Source organism: Sarcophilus harrisii, chromosome X (assembly GCF_902635505.1).
Source record: "Sarcophilus harrisii chromosome X, mSarHar1.11, whole genome shotgun sequence".
Taxonomy (NCBI): domain Eukaryota; kingdom Metazoa; phylum Chordata; class Mammalia; order Dasyuromorphia; family Dasyuridae; genus Sarcophilus; species Sarcophilus harrisii.
The window spans coordinates 26,585,275-26,601,040 of NC_045432.1; the positions used below are offsets into that span (position 1 = coordinate 26,585,275).

A 15,766-nucleotide genomic window follows, 5' to 3' on the forward strand; every position below is an offset into this window, starting at 1 on the left:
AACAAAAATCGAGTCACATACATCTATGAAATGACACATCTCTGTGACAAACATATATAAATGGAGATGTATGCAGCTACCCAGCTATAGAGATAAAAACATACATGAATAGAGATAAAAGAATTTATAAATATATGAAATACATATGAAGGGAGATCTAGACATATAAAGGCAAATATCAACATCTAGATAAATTAAATGTGTATGAATAGAGATGAAGGTATCTAAACATCCATCTGAATGGAGAGATAAACATCTATCTTTATGATACCTACATGTAGAAAATAAGATATGGTACAAATGGACACACACACCCATATAGCCATATATCGAAAATATCAATACCGATACACACATCTGAATCTTTATATGTGAAATGTGGGTGAGCAAATATAGAAAAAATATGAAATTCATAAAATGAACAGAAATGTAGCTTTCCCCTCTTTTCTCTATATGACACCCATATGAACAGATACATACATTTATACTCTATAAAGATGAAAAGAGATGCATGTGTATACGTATTTATGAAATGTGTATAAATGAGTAAGACAAATGTACATAAGACCCATAAAATTAATGGACATTTACATAGATATCTATAATGTTAATAGTTGTATAGAGAAAACAAAGAAAATACATACAAACACATTTATATCATGTTACAAGCAAAAACAAAAGCTAGAGTATATCTACATAGATGAAAGGCGCCTATGGAGATACACATATATAAACAATGCAGACAAATGAATGATGATGAATATATCTGCAAAGACATATGCTATACATACACACACACACACAAATACATGGAGACATACACATCCATACATTTACATGAAATGCATATGACTAACTAAAGGTCTATAAACCCACATATATATGAAACTCATCTAAATGAATAAATATAGACACATATGTGAAATACATATGAAGAGAAACGTGAGAAATGCCTGAGTTGACAGAAAGACATCTCTATATGCACATGAAACTGATTGTAAAGACCTTTATATTCATATATGGAATGCATATGATTGGGGGGGGGGGGGAAGAGATGGAGAGAAGAGGAAGCATCTGTGTATAAAGATACATAGATGAAACACATATGAATGAATAGAACTACATGTGAAAATTGCTATATCTGTGTTGTGTGTCTCTGCAAAACACATAGGAACTGCTTAATATATGCATGTAAAATACATACATGTATATAAATATTTATCTTTACATGTGAAACATCCATGATGAAATGAAGCATACCTACATAAACAAGTATATGTGCATATATGCAAAATGCACACAATAAGTGACATATCTAACTCAGAAACACAAATGAATGTCTACTGTGTATAAATTAATGCCCACATGATAGATGGATATATGAATGCTTATAGATAAGAAACAAGATTACAGATTTAAAAAGAAATATATGTTACCTATATGAAATAGAGACCAGTGATATCATCAGTATCATCAAAACAAACTCCCAAGATGTGGTTGGAACCTTCTTTGAAAGGCGGGGATGGGCATTATATACTTCAACAACAATACTATATAATGATCAATTCTGATGGGCGTTGGCCCTCTTCAGCAATAAGATGAACCAAATCAGTTCCAACAGAGCAGGAATGAATAGAACCAGCTACACCCAGCGAAAGACCTCTGGGCAATGACTATGAATCACTACATTGAATTCCTAATCCCTCTATTTTGTCCACCTGCATTTTTTATTTCCGTCACAGGCTAATTGTACACTATTTCAAAGTCTGATTCTTTTTGTGCAGCAAAATAACTGTATGGACATGTATACTTATATTGTATTTAACTTATACTTTAACATATTTAACATGTATTGGTCAACCTGCCATCCGGGGAAGGGGGGAGGAGTTGGAACAAAGGGTTTTGCAATTGTCAATGCTGAAAAATTACCCATGCATATGTCTTGTAAATGAAAAGCTATAATAATAATAATAATAAAAAAGAAAGGAGGGTTTGGACAATACTGGCTCTATATCTTCTTTCTTATACTGTCTCATGGGTATGTATGTGTTTACAGGGGAATGAACCACAGAAAAATAGCATACATACAAAAATAGGGAGAGCCACATTTACTGGAAAATGCTTATGTGGACTGAGAGATACATAGGTATATATTTCTCAAATATACAGAGATACAAAAATATATAAATACTATCAATAATGAATGTATATATATTTTATATGTACATAGGGAAAACATGTCTATATGTGTATATATGTATGTACAGGTAAGTGGGTATATGTATGCATAAACATACATCTCTCTACCTACAAATGTATTAGTTTTACTTTGCCATTCATCTTTAATTTTTCCCCTGTCTCTACCCATTCTGTATATTTATATGCTCACATATATTTTTGTAATTACACCCACATATTCTTTTCATTTAGAAAGCTCCATGTTATCATATATATTTTCATTTCATATACTCCTCCCCTATATCTCTCACAGAAAATCATCAAGATTTCTATACCCTTTTCATACATGGATGTTCCCACTCCATCTTTGAGCACAATAACTGTTAATCAAAATAAAAAGGAATGGTGTAGTGGAAAATTTCGTGTCAGGAAAAGTGGATTCTAGTTTCGGCTTTGCCTGCCCCTTGGTTAAACACGTAATCTTCAGGGTAGAGTGGAGATAATCACAATTCTCTCGCCAGCCTCTTTCTCATGTCTTTGAGAGCTAAATGATGCATGCACAAGCCCTTTAAAAACTCTACAGCACTGGGCAAATCTAAGGCAGGATGATCATCATCTAAGTGTGCACTTATCAGCTCTAAAATTTCCATGACTACCCCAATTTAGTTCAATTTATCATGATTAAGAAGACATGGATGTAGGCAATGGATTTTGGTCAACTGTTCTGAAGAGTTAACATTGCGCCCAGTTAACACTTTAGTCGCCAAGACAATTCACTTTGGCGAAAAGCCTTAGTCCTTGATAATGCTGAACAAATGGGGAGTTAGTGAACTCTGACAAAGCCCTTGCCCCCATGGACTTCTGAGATGTACAGAGCTATCTGTCCCTTCACTTAATTATCCAAGATTGCAATTATGCTGACTGCAGAGACACCAGACATGTTAGGATTATGCAAAAATAAACAGCCTCTGAATGAAGGGCTAAGGGGACTCTCCTTTGACTGAAGTCCCTAAAAACTTTTTTTTTTTTTTTAAGAATTCCAAATTCTTGGCAATTTCCAGACAATTGGGGTTGAAGAAGCGAGCTCCAGAGAGTAGAATGTCACTATGATAGAGCCTTTCACAAACTGCTCAAAGTACCTGGTTACCAAGAAACAGTCTTTCATAGTTAGGAGCTGAGTCCCAGTCTCTAGTTTGTGTACGTGTGGTTTTAAAACAAATAATCAATAGAAACAGCATGAAAAACAGAGACCTGCAAAAAGAAAGGTACAAAAAGGAATAGAAAATACCTATGAGTTCAGCAGGCTTGTTTGGTCTCTTGTTAATGAAGGTTTCAAATGCTTCTTTCATAGCATTGACAAACTTTTCATTTTTCATAAAGCAGACATCAATGATGTGATCAACTTTATCTTTAAAATCCAACAATTCTTGTACCATGGTCTTATCTTTTTCAGGATTAATGACAATAGTGCTGCCAAATGCCTAGAAAATAAAATTGCAAAATGAGAAATTACTGGACCTGAATGTTTATCTTCTTAAAGAGAATTTTCATTAAGTTATAACAGAGATATTTGCAAATCAATTTTTTTAATCTTTAAAAAAAAAAATGGCATCCCCATCTAGCTATTCTCTTCACTTCAATCCTTCCAAAAACACACCTCAGCCATACAGGGTCTCTCTCCTGGCAGATCACAGCCTCTCTAGGCCTTAGATAAGTATGTGTTATTTAGATGACAACATTTTGGTGTCCCGAGGCTTTAGGACTTAAAGCTGGGCTGGGAAGGAAAGAAGGGGAATACTAAGTATGGCCCTAAGTCTCCTTTTCTTTTCAGCTTTCATGAGAACTGCCAGAGCCAGTAGTGACAAAACCTTTGGGGAGCCAGGATCCCCTCCGTGTCATTAGGCAACCGAAAAGAAGAAGGCACAGCTGGCAGACCCAAACACATTACTACATATTAATCCACAGCATACTCACAGGATATAAGGTATTGAATAGGCTATTTTACAAAATTGCTTTTGGTATTAAAAATCAGAGTTCATCTGCTTAATAACTTTTTATTTTAAAGAAACAGGTATTAGCATTTGGGGATTTTAGGAAAAGACTGGGGGACGGCTAGATAGTGTAGTGGAAACAGCAGCAACCCTAACGTAAGGAGGACCTTGGACACTTAACACATCTTAACTGTGTGTGACCCCAGGCAAGTCACTTACCCCTAACTGACTCACCCCCCCCAAATTAAAAAAACAAACAAAACAAAACAAAAAACAAATTTTTTTATTTACAAGTAAATAAAATAAAAAACTTGGGAAATGGTAGGTGGGGCCCCAACTCACAATCAATTGGACCAAAAGAGAAAATATTTTCTTCCCCTCTCCACATTCATTACTATAGCCGCTGCAGTCAGGAGAGGAGAGAAGGAAAGTAATAACTTTGGTGCTACTTTGGTTCCAACTTTCTAATTCCCAGAGTTTCTAATATTTTGGACACAAAATGTACTGAAGACCAGTAAATAAAGAGCTCCTCACTAGCCGCTTTTACCATATAAGATGAAAAGAAAATCAAATTTGAGTGTCAATACCTTGATGTATTCGATCCAGTGCTGTAAAAGAACCTGAACTCCACTGCGTACTCTACTAAATAGTTGATAGAGCAGAGACAAATCTTGAATACGATTTTCGTCCAGAAGATGATTTAAACCTAAACATTTGAAACATTCAAACATTAAAGAAAGTGAGCAAAACCACCAAGTTTTATTTTGAACACAAGAAGCATTAGGCATTTTCATGAGCTGCAAGTTATTGTGCTGGCATCATACATTTGCTTTGAATTAAAAAAAAAAAAAAAAAAAAAAAAAAAAGGTCACTTTTACCAGTGAAAACTAATTGATCCCTTGTACAGAGGAGCGTCACTAGGTACAAGTAATTCCATAGAACATCTCTCTTGACAATGTACAGTGTATCTTTTTAATAAACACTGGTGCCAGAGGCTAAGCTTAAGACTTGACAAAAGAGACTAACCCTCTTCTATTACTTGAGAAAAGCATAAGATAAAACTCAAGTCCTTCAAATCACTGGCTCTAGCACAATGAAAGCCAGGCACCAAGAACCACTGAGGCTTAGTAGTTTACCAGTCACATGTGATGTACACAAATACACCAGGGCATACTGAGCTTCAGGATTTGTCAGTTTTAACACTTTTCTTGGGAGCTGTTCCATTTGCACAATGTTAAGACAAAAAACTGAGAAAGACCACTGATGACTACTGAACCAGACAGACTTCTTATGTAATAATGACTGGTAGGGAATCACATTCAAACCTACTGAGAGCTTATTCTATGATCTGTGATTTCCAGTGAAGATTCCTCCTCCCCTCCCAGCATTTCGCTCTGATCCCAAAGGTGTTTTATAAGCTTGCCAATTAAGAGATTTTCCACAGCTACAACTTTCTACTTTTACTGCTTTTCAATCTTTAAACACATCCAAACATTGCTTCAGATCCTTGACACCTAGGAGGGGTGGGCAAATAACATTTTTCTTTTCTAGGTGAAAAATCTGAAAAGCTTAAGGGAATCTCATTGATCAAATGAAACTGACAGGAGGTGTTGGAAGGTAAAATGAGGACCCAGGCAGACTCCAAAGTTTATCGGACTCATAGCAAGTGCCAACCACTCAGCGTTTGCCTTTTGTACTGTATCATATCAAGAATTCCCATTTTACATTTCTGTTCTTACATGATTATAACTCATTTTGACTCCTGACTTTTGGCAAGGACAGTAGGACATACAGCCTTGAGGAGGAAAAAATAGTTAAACAACTTGTGCCCTCCCCATCTACATATACTTCCTAAAAGATATGACCATAGTATCAGGCTTGATGGAGAAATCTTTTCCAGATTTCCCACTTGCTATAAATAAAATCTTTTAAATAAATTTTAATAAACACAATCTTTCTTGTTTACATTATTACAATTACCTTTCTGAAGAATGGCTGTTAAGTGTTCACCTAGAAGTTGCTTTTCTACAGTAGCAATTAGTGGCTTCCTATAGGAAAAAATACGTTTAGAATTATTGACATTCCCCAACACTGGGGATTTAAAGTCTGTCCTAAAAAGAATTGTAAAATAAGCTACTTTCTGTTAGTTCCAACGTTCTTTAATTACAACTAGTAGAAAGGCCCTGGTCTTCTGAAGTCTAAAAGAGGGAAGAACTTGTAGCCTTGGGGACTTTCATTTGCACTGTGAAGCAACCAATTCTGTGGCCTCACTGTACTTGGCCTTTTCCTGCTGTTAGAAAGGCAACCAAAAAGCTGCCTATGCTGCCCTCATAGGTAGTAGGTAGGAACTGGAGAATCATGGGAGCAGGTTTTCTCTGAGTAATGTCCACTGAACTTTAGCCTAAAGGTCTCAAAGAGCAAGGCAGTCTCCAATCCAGTTTTTGCTGTTGGACGCACAAAACTATCCAACACTCAACGAGACCAAATTAAAGCACTTGGCAGCTTATATTATTTTAGTATACAAACCAATGAAAAAAGCCTAAAAAATCACACGCCTGGCACATTTTTATGCCTCAAAAAGCCTTTGAGAAATTAAATACAGATGGTAAAACTATTAGGCTGAAGCATGCAGCAATACTTACTGGGTGCTCAGATCCAGATAGGTGATCAGTCTGTCTGCTTCTTCTTCCAGACGCTTGTTGACATGATGAAGGTATTCAGGAACCTGCAAAGACAAATTTGTCACTCCCTAATTTTTCTCTGAACCATTAAGAAGACGGCTCGGTCTGACCTACCTCTGATAGAGCTGACAGGCATCATTAGCTATACCACTACAAGTGGTGTGCATGATCTGAAATGATGGACTTTGGGAACTCAGCAAGGGTCACAGAGGAAAAAGTGTCACAAGAACACAGGGAGAAAAATTCAAAGAACTACAAAGGGCACCCCTAGGTGCTAGTCAATTATAAGAGGCAAGGGTCTGATGATCAACCACACTTTTCAAGTACCTCTCTTTCTTGCATTAAACGCTGACCCTCTGCAGAATACAAACGGTTGGTTTCTTCCAAAAATTTCTGTTCAAAAGAATCTTGATAGATCTAAGAAATAAAGGAGAAAACAAGTCAACTCATCCATTCATTCACTTCATAAATTTATGGAGAAACTGCCATATGCAAACCACAAATTTGGCTTATAAAATACCAAACTAGAAATAATCTTCTACTTGATTAGTGGAGACATTCTCTACTTCCAGGGTCTGTGATTCATTTAGCTAGTGAATGTTCTTCCCCACCACAAAGGCAGATCAGAGCACATCTCTGAGCAAGAAGAATATATAGGGAGTTGTGAGGGATGAAAATTTCATCCAAATTTAATTAGCTAGATTGGCCCACGAAACAGATATCTAATCACTAGGCCTGTATATGGATATAACCTTTCCAGCTTTATAAGGTCTACCAGAAATTACACTTTGCTAACTTAGCTTTTGAGAACCTAGTCAACTGTACACTAAAGGACTTTTGAGTGGAGGAAGCAAAAAAAAAAAACAAAAAAAAAACCACTCACCTGTAGATCTGAAAGCATACTCAGGAGGCTTCGAAGCAAACTTCTATCAATTGCTTCACCACTTCTTTCTCTCTCAATCAAAAGGAGAATGCCTTCAATAGTCTTGTTCTGGACTTTCTGATCACTAATTATATGGGTCCTAAACAGTTCTAAACCCATGTCCCTGAAAGTCAATAAAACAATGTCCTAAATAATCAGCAGCTTTTGAAAATTTTAACTTTTCCCACAAATTGTAATTATAATTCTTAGTTTTGAATCAGCTATTTTACAAAGTTTGTCATGGGCAGAATGAAATAGAGTTGTTTTTTTTTTTATATATATTCTACTAGAATACATTTATGTCTTTTATTATTAACCAGAAACAAACCTAAACTTCAGGTTTTCTCTATGCCTGAGTTTTCTTATGCTGCTATCTCTGGCATAGTTTCAAAGCAAACTATTAATAAATAAAAATAAGTCATCAATAAAAACTGGCCCAAATAAGAGTATAGTTTTTTTTTTTAAAACAACCATTTTTTGGTATTAAATTTGCAATGCTTTCTCCATGTACAGATGATGTCATCTTGATTATTTAGCGTAGAAATTATCTCCCCTGGATATTCCAAAGCACATACTTCCAACACAAGTTAGCTTGCTCTAACATACAGTTCTATCTTAACTTTGTCTACTGATATGTATTAAAGGAATATAAAAAGATTTTAGTATGCTTAAGCCATAATTTTAGGAAAATTACATTGCTAACCAGAGTTCAAAGGCAAAAAGAAATGGTTTGAGAATAGATCATCAGTGTAGATTATCAAAAATCAATACTAAGAGTTGTTCCAGATAAGCCTATTTATCTATTTGAGGGCATTCTTACCAAATTGAAGGCAGCATTGAATTCTGAAGAACATAGGTTCTATCCAAAAACAAAAAAATGCTCCTGATCATGATCTGCCAGGAAAAAAAGAAATCATACTAATTTTTTGTATTTTTTTTTTAAGACTAAAGTAGCATTTGCTCATAAAAAGACCTAAAAGGAAAGAAAAGCAAGTAGAAAGTATATACGATGCACATGCACACACTTGTGAAATCAACACTCCTCTCTTTTCAGAAAGGAAAATTTTATAGAATAATCCTATTATTTCCTTATTCAGAAACCACATCAAGTTACATGCAATACTGCTCAATGGAAGCAGGTTGGTGGCCAAAGACGGTTCTAAAACTGTGTGTCTGTGATCGATTAGAAACACATCAGAGATCATCTAATCAAATCCTCTTCTTTTACAGCACAGGGATATAAGTGCCAGAGAGGCAAGTGGCTTGCCCTTGGTTACACAGTCAGGGGCATAGCAGGGGCTCCAATGTACTAGGCTGCCAGGAGCTGCCAGACTGATTAACAGAATACCAGCTCTACTGAGATCCAAATGGGTAACAGAAAGGTTGGGCTCTGACCAGGCTTAAACCCAGAAACCACAGGTGGGCCTCACAAATGAAACACAGACAGGATTTTATATAGAGAACATCTGCCAATTCTATGATGGGACAGAATACTAAGCTTTAAAAACAACAACTGCATAAAAGACATTAAAACCCAAGTCTTTAAGAATCTCTTAATTTCATTGGTATGGGTATTTCTTCCATTGACAACGTCAGAAAACTGAGGGTTGCTGTGACTCAAAGAGTCAACACTCTGTGGTCAACCTGATGATGAGCCTTTCTAGGCATAGCCAGTTAAGTCTTGACCAGCAGATATCCACTCAGTCACCAGGCCCATATTCCCAGCCCTTCCAGAATTTACCCTCCTGGCACGGCCTTCAACAAGTCAGGGTCACCTCCATAACATGAGATAGGCTATCAAAGTAAAACTTTAGGGGAGGTTTTGAATTAAAATACAAATCAATCTAAAATGAACAAATATCTCTATTTAAGATTTTAAAACATCAAAAACATCTATTTAAGAACCAAAGCAAATATTTTTAAAGTACCTACTAGGATATTAAAATTATCTTTGAAAAACATCTAATTTTCATTTTTTCCTTTCCTGGACTCATTCAATTATGTTTCTACTCCAGTATTTTTGGCTTAACTATAAAGACTTCTTGGAGCTTACCATTTGTCTGCAGTGATTTTGCCAGCATTTATCTATCTTCTTTAGAAACAGAACACTGTCCAAAGAATCCATGCAGGGATGTTAAGAAAATGTTAACAACCTAATGCCAAATAATACATGAAAGCAGTTTTGAAAATAAACATGGAGCAAGTCCCATACAATGAACTACAAAATACAATTCCCGAATATGGTGCAATTTCTTGACAATGTTAATGTTTTCTCTAAAGGTTGCCCTAAAGGGAGAGTTGAAGCCCCCTTCAGAACTTTCATTCACTAAGTCCCACATTTCCAGTATCTAATTTAAGATTCATTCTCCCTGCCTCGTCCCTGCTGGAAGTTTGTTAGGGGAAGAGGCCAAGGCTGAAAGTACACTTTATTGGTACTAACTTCATATATTATAAAATTAGGTTATAAACATACAGTTCCAAAACCCCAAACCTGCTACATCTCTTTCCAGAAAGGCAAATGGAACTGAGCTGAAAATGTGGAGAGAGAATGGAAAGGCAAATAAAAGAGAATGTGCTAAATGTTGTTTGCGCTTTAAAAAGGATATTCTCGGAATTGGTGAATCTGGGATTTGATGTGCTCTTCACAAATCTGTCTCAGCTGTTTGTATAAGTTTGCAGATATCTTATAAGAACAGAGGTTTTCCACAGCCTGCAAAATTAAACCGATATGCATCTCTCATTATTAGTGAATTGGAGGATTTTTTTTTTTCCAGAGGGCTATAAATAGCCTGGATTTTTCATTGCTTGCTCATACCTTTTGGCCATTGATCAACTTGGAGATGGCTCTTATTCTTATAAATTTGAATCAGTAGTTCATATATCTTAGATTTAAATAAGAATCCAACTTCCTGCAAAGGTTTTTTCCTGGTTAACTCTTTAACTTCTAATTTTCACTATATTAGATTTTTTTGCGAAAAAACTTTAAACATCATGTAATCAAAATTGTCCATTTTCTCTCCGGTGAGCTTCTCTATCTTTTGTTTGACCAAAAGCTCTTCTTTGAAACACTTAAGATGATGAAAAATGTTCCCACCTTCTGACAGAGACATGATGGACTAATACGCAGAAAAAGAAACATTTTTGGTCATGGCCAATATATGGATAGCCTTTGCCTGACTATGTATATTTATTACAAGGCTTCTGTTTTTCTTTAAGTTGGTGATGTGGAGGAGAAAATAAGTATTTCTTAATTGGATTTTTTTTTTTTTAAAGACCAAACACAACTACCATCTTAAAGAATGGAAGAAAAGATACCCATGATTTACATCAAAATACCCTTTTATGATATTTATTTTAAAAGCTAGCTAGCATACTTGAGAATAGTTAGACATCAAGATAAAAGTCACTAGATTCAATCAAGTATTCTATTAAAATGAACACATCTGTAGATAAGATTAAGACACTGCCCTGAGGAGATCCAATTCTCAGCAACTGTGACATACAAAAGCTATCAACTTACACACTGATTTGTTACAAATCCCAATTCCTTTTTCTTCAACACCCATAGGCATAACTCTCTGGGTACTGTTGTTACCTCAATCAAAAGATTAATACCCACAGTGGGCTAAAAGTTTGCTTCCTATAATTTAAAAATTTTTTTTCTCAACTGAAAAAGCAGAGACGTCATCAGGACTTTTGTAACAAGAGGTACAATATATAATTATGAGGAATGTCTCCCACATAAGGCTTTGTTTAAGAATATTTAACCAAATATAAATTTGCAAAACAGTACAACTGATAATCCTAAGACAAATGATTGCAATTTCATGTCCTATAGAAGCTAAATTGTTCTCTTCTTAATGCCTGGACTGGATGACAAAGGGACGACCTCCAGGCTGCGCAGCAGAGGTTAGTGGTTATGTCTATACCAACTGTGTTCAAATGTAAAATAGCTGTCACAGAGAGTAAAAAGGATTCTGAAGAAATCTGATAAGAATTCAGATGTAGTGACAAATGTAAAAAATATTCTTTTATAGGTCACAATCAATAGAACAGGAAATCTCTTTCTTTTCTCTTTCTCAAAGGTCCCTTTTTCTCTCCTCTCTAATAACTCCACTCATGAAGCCACATCTTTTACAAACCTTATCTCTTTCCTATACTCTAAGTGAATGCTTCCAAATCAAAGAAAGGTTTGTGGACACCTCAAATAGCAAGACCTGAACAAAACTTTTTCCTCTCAAACCTGCTGCTCCTCAGTCCCCCTTTTCTGTAAATGATATTGTGTGTCTGCCCCCCAGAGTCAAAATGGCACTATCCTTGGTTTCTCCTACACACACTCTCAATTGAAACTGCAAGTTTTGTCATTCCGACTTCCTAAGGATTTCATAGTCCTGCCCTCTCTTCATAAACAGGTCTGATGAACTAGCTGCCAGTTTCTTAAACAGTAGTTCTTAACCCTCTATGGGTCTTGTAACTGAAAATGGGGGTTGCAAAATTATGATAATTGGTAAAATGTTTGATTTGTGTGCCTGTTTTAAAATACCTGGGGTCATGTAAAAATTTCTGGGGCAAAAAGGGGCTGTGAATGGAAAAAGGTTAAGAAGCCCTGCTCCATCTCAGGGCCATACTGCAGCAGAGTTCCAATCATCACAATGTTTCCCTGCCCCAAATCCGTCACTGACTCCCCCTTGCCTATCCTAGACAGTATGCATTGGAGAATCGCTGTCTGGCTTACAGAGCTGCCCTATCTTCAAGCACTTCTTTCTACCCATTCTACATTTCAGCTAACACTTGGCTTGGCTGCCCAGCGGCTGATTTCTCTATTCCAGAATTTCTCTTTACCTCTACCTCCCTCAATTCCCTCAGCCAGAAATGAAAATGTGAACTCTAACAGGGAAGTTGCCCTATTTTCTATTTTATTTAGGTGCATGGCTAATCTCCCCTTCTAGATTCTAAGCCCTTTAAAAGCAAGGACCTTATCTTATTCATCTTCTCTAGGACTCCTAGAAGAGTCCTAGGTACACCACAGGACTGAGTTGCTTAATTTTCTTCCATTTGCAACCCTTTTTTTGCCTGAGAAACTTTTACACACCCCAGGTATATAAAGTATATAAAATAGATATACAAATCAAACATTTACTGATAATAAATCCTTATTTCACTACCCCCACATTCAGTTAGCACAAAGACTCTCTGCCAGAGGAGATCACAAAAGATCTGCTGAACTCCAAAGGGCAATCAAATCCACTGGATGAAGTGAAAGGATATTAATCTTCAGGATCTGGAAATGAAACCAGGCTGAGAAAAGTTTTTCAGCCAACTACCCCACCTATCATTGAAACCTTATTATATATATATATATATATATATATATATATATACCTTATTTCACATCTTCCTGGAAAATAAAGTGAATAAATAGGTTTCCCCTAAAGAGTTTCTCAACTGAGCCCTGTAAAACAGCCAACCTCTGGCAATTCTCTCATTCATTTAAAAAGGTGCTGGGCTGGACTGCCCTCCCCACTCATCACTTCTGGTGTAAGCCGTCCTGCCCTTGCATTCAAGCTTTCCAGAGTCTTCACAAAGCACTCCCAGACTGCCCCAGCTGGCAATCATCGCTCCTTCTATTCCTATAGCACTTATCTCTACCATTCATTTGGTAAGATGTGTGATCACAGATGGGGGGGGGGGGGGGGGGGAAGGGGTGGGGGGGAGAGAAAGGAGAGAGATAATGTCCTGCCTCTCCAACCTGATTCTAATCCCCTCGTAGGCCCAGGCCCTTTTGTCTTGGGCTCTTTTGTCTTTGGACCTCAGGATCCCCACAGCCCTAGTCCAGTACCCTGTTCTAAGTATGTATTCAATGAATGCCTACTGATGATGAAATACATGTTTCACCTCCGTCTTTCTCCCAGGCCCTGGATCTCTCAGTATGTCTGGTTCTACGACTGCTGTGAATGATTTGGGAGTTGGGAGTTTTTCTAAGAAGGGGTCATTAAGCAGACTCAGAAGAATAAGTAAAGTTGAAGGATAATTGCGATTTGATGAAAGAACTCCAATCTTAGCTGTCCTTTCAATGCAAACAGGATACTTGAGATGGTAAAATCCCATTACAATAAATACTATAACTAGAGAGACTCTCATATCAGAAAGCTGAAGGCTTAGATACAGCAAATTTTGTACAATGAATAATCTTAGCAAATAGCTTAAGTCTCTGGACCCTGACCCTGTTAGTCACAGTGCTTTTGAAAGGTCCAGGTTTTATATCTTCGGACAGCAAAGAAATGGGTCAAATCATTCTCTACTTCTTTTTACCATCTGATATTCCCAGCATGCTTAAGATCTCAGCCTTCTATTATCAGAGATTTAGTGTCATTTCATGGCAGAGCTAAGGAAATTTTCATGTCCCCGATATTGTAATGCTGTGCACAAGAAAGGCACTTGATAATGCAGGTAATTTACATTTTGAACTACCACTCAGACATTCATGGCATCAATTCTAATCTTGAGGGAAAGTTTTAATAAACTAAAAGGGAAGAACTTTATAAAGTCCCTTGAAACCTTATTTAAATTTGAGGAATTTGTGAAAAGATATAGCTGGTGCCATTGAAAAATGAAATAAAGTTAAATAAAAATGAATGAAATAAGCCAATTGAGGAATGGCTAAACAAATTGAGGAATTATATGAATGTAATGGAACACCATATTCATCGCCATAAGAAATAATAAAAGGAACAATTTTGGAGAAACCTAGGAAGTATGAACTGATGCAGAATGAAATGAGTAAAACCAGTATAACAATGCCTACAATGATAACAATATTATAAAGACAAATAACTTTGAAAGACTTAAGAAAGCTACTGAAGGCAATGATCAAGAATCCCAGAGGACTGATGATTAAGAAGACTGCTATTCACTTCCTAGCAGAGAAGCAATGGATCCAAGATGGGACATGGCAAATGAGAGAATATTTTGCTCGACTATTTGTAAAAAGATATTGTTTTTCCTTTTGTTCTGGGTAGAGGGAGATGGAAGAAGGGGGGAAAAAAGCTTGATAACTGAAAGAAAACCAATTAAAAAAAAAAAAAAGAACCTGATTTAATTGAAATCAAATGCTGTGAAGTAATGATCAAGCTTAAACCCAAAGAAGAGAGAGAAGGAATTTTAAAAGGAGGCAAAGGAGGGCTTATAAATAAGAGAGATTAGAAAACATCTCCCTTCCATCTTTACAGATCTGCAGAAGTATGAATGTGGCGATACAATATAACTTTGCATATTTTAGTTATACTCTATTAGCTATACTGAAGAAAATAAGTACATGTAAAGTAAAAGAAAGGTCATGGATTTGAAAGTATATTCAAAAATCAATGCTTGTTAACTGTTCTTTCTGTTCAGCCATCAAGGTAGCAGTTACTCAAGACTCAAAGCACCCTCCCCCAACCATCAGAAGTGCCTTGTTTTATTAAGTGATTTTGTTGTTTTTCATCGTTACATGGGAATTTTTAAAAACCCAGGAGATAAAAACAAAGAAACAAAAAATAAAACAAAAGACCTCAATGATTTTTTTTTTTTTAAAGCACAGTGGTGGTGATAGAAATGGGAATGGTAATGTCAAAAAAGAAATTGCCTCCAGGATAAAAATGGGGCAACTTCAGGTTCCCCTGTGATCAAGGCCGGCAGATTTCATTAGAAATTCCCTCCAAAGTGCTAACGGAGGCCTAAAGCTCACAAAGGGTCAAGTGATGATGTATCCATAGCTCCACAGTTATTAAAGTAGAAAAGCAACCTATTACAACAAGAGGTGACTTTACCAGTAAAATGGAGATAATTAAGTTAGCAAAGGGTCATCATGTAGCTAAATAATACAACATAACTAAAGTGCTTTGTAACCAGAAAATATATCAGGATAGCAAACCCATCTGTATAAAATGTATTCATTCAAGATAATTCAAAGTGTTGCAACAAGGAGGGAAGGAGAGAAGTACCACTGCTATTGA

The 15,766-nt window shown here is 36.2% G+C and overlaps 1 protein-coding gene across 3 annotated transcripts in view; it reads right to left on the reverse strand.

Moving 5' to 3' along the window:
• Window positions 1-15,766, reverse strand: part of CUL4B (cullin 4B) — a 62,504-nt gene that overhangs the window by 19,397 nt on the left and 27,341 nt on the right. For all 3 annotated transcript variants that reach the window (XM_031944900.1, XM_012553232.2, XM_003774762.3), the window contains 9 exons: window positions 10,379-10,482; window positions 9,826-9,895; window positions 8,593-8,666; window positions 7,734-7,896; window positions 7,178-7,267; window positions 6,812-6,894; window positions 6,150-6,217; window positions 4,757-4,875; window positions 3,467-3,659 (listed from right to left, as the gene is read on the reverse strand). In XM_031944900.1, the coding sequence (XP_031800760.1) occupies window positions 3,467-3,659; window positions 4,757-4,875; window positions 6,150-6,217; window positions 6,812-6,894; window positions 7,178-7,267; window positions 7,734-7,896; window positions 8,593-8,666; window positions 9,826-9,895; window positions 10,379-10,482 (964 nt within the window). The remainder of the gene's footprint in view (window positions 1-3,466; window positions 3,660-4,756; window positions 4,876-6,149; window positions 6,218-6,811; window positions 6,895-7,177; window positions 7,268-7,733; window positions 7,897-8,592; window positions 8,667-9,825; window positions 9,896-10,378; window positions 10,483-15,766) is intronic.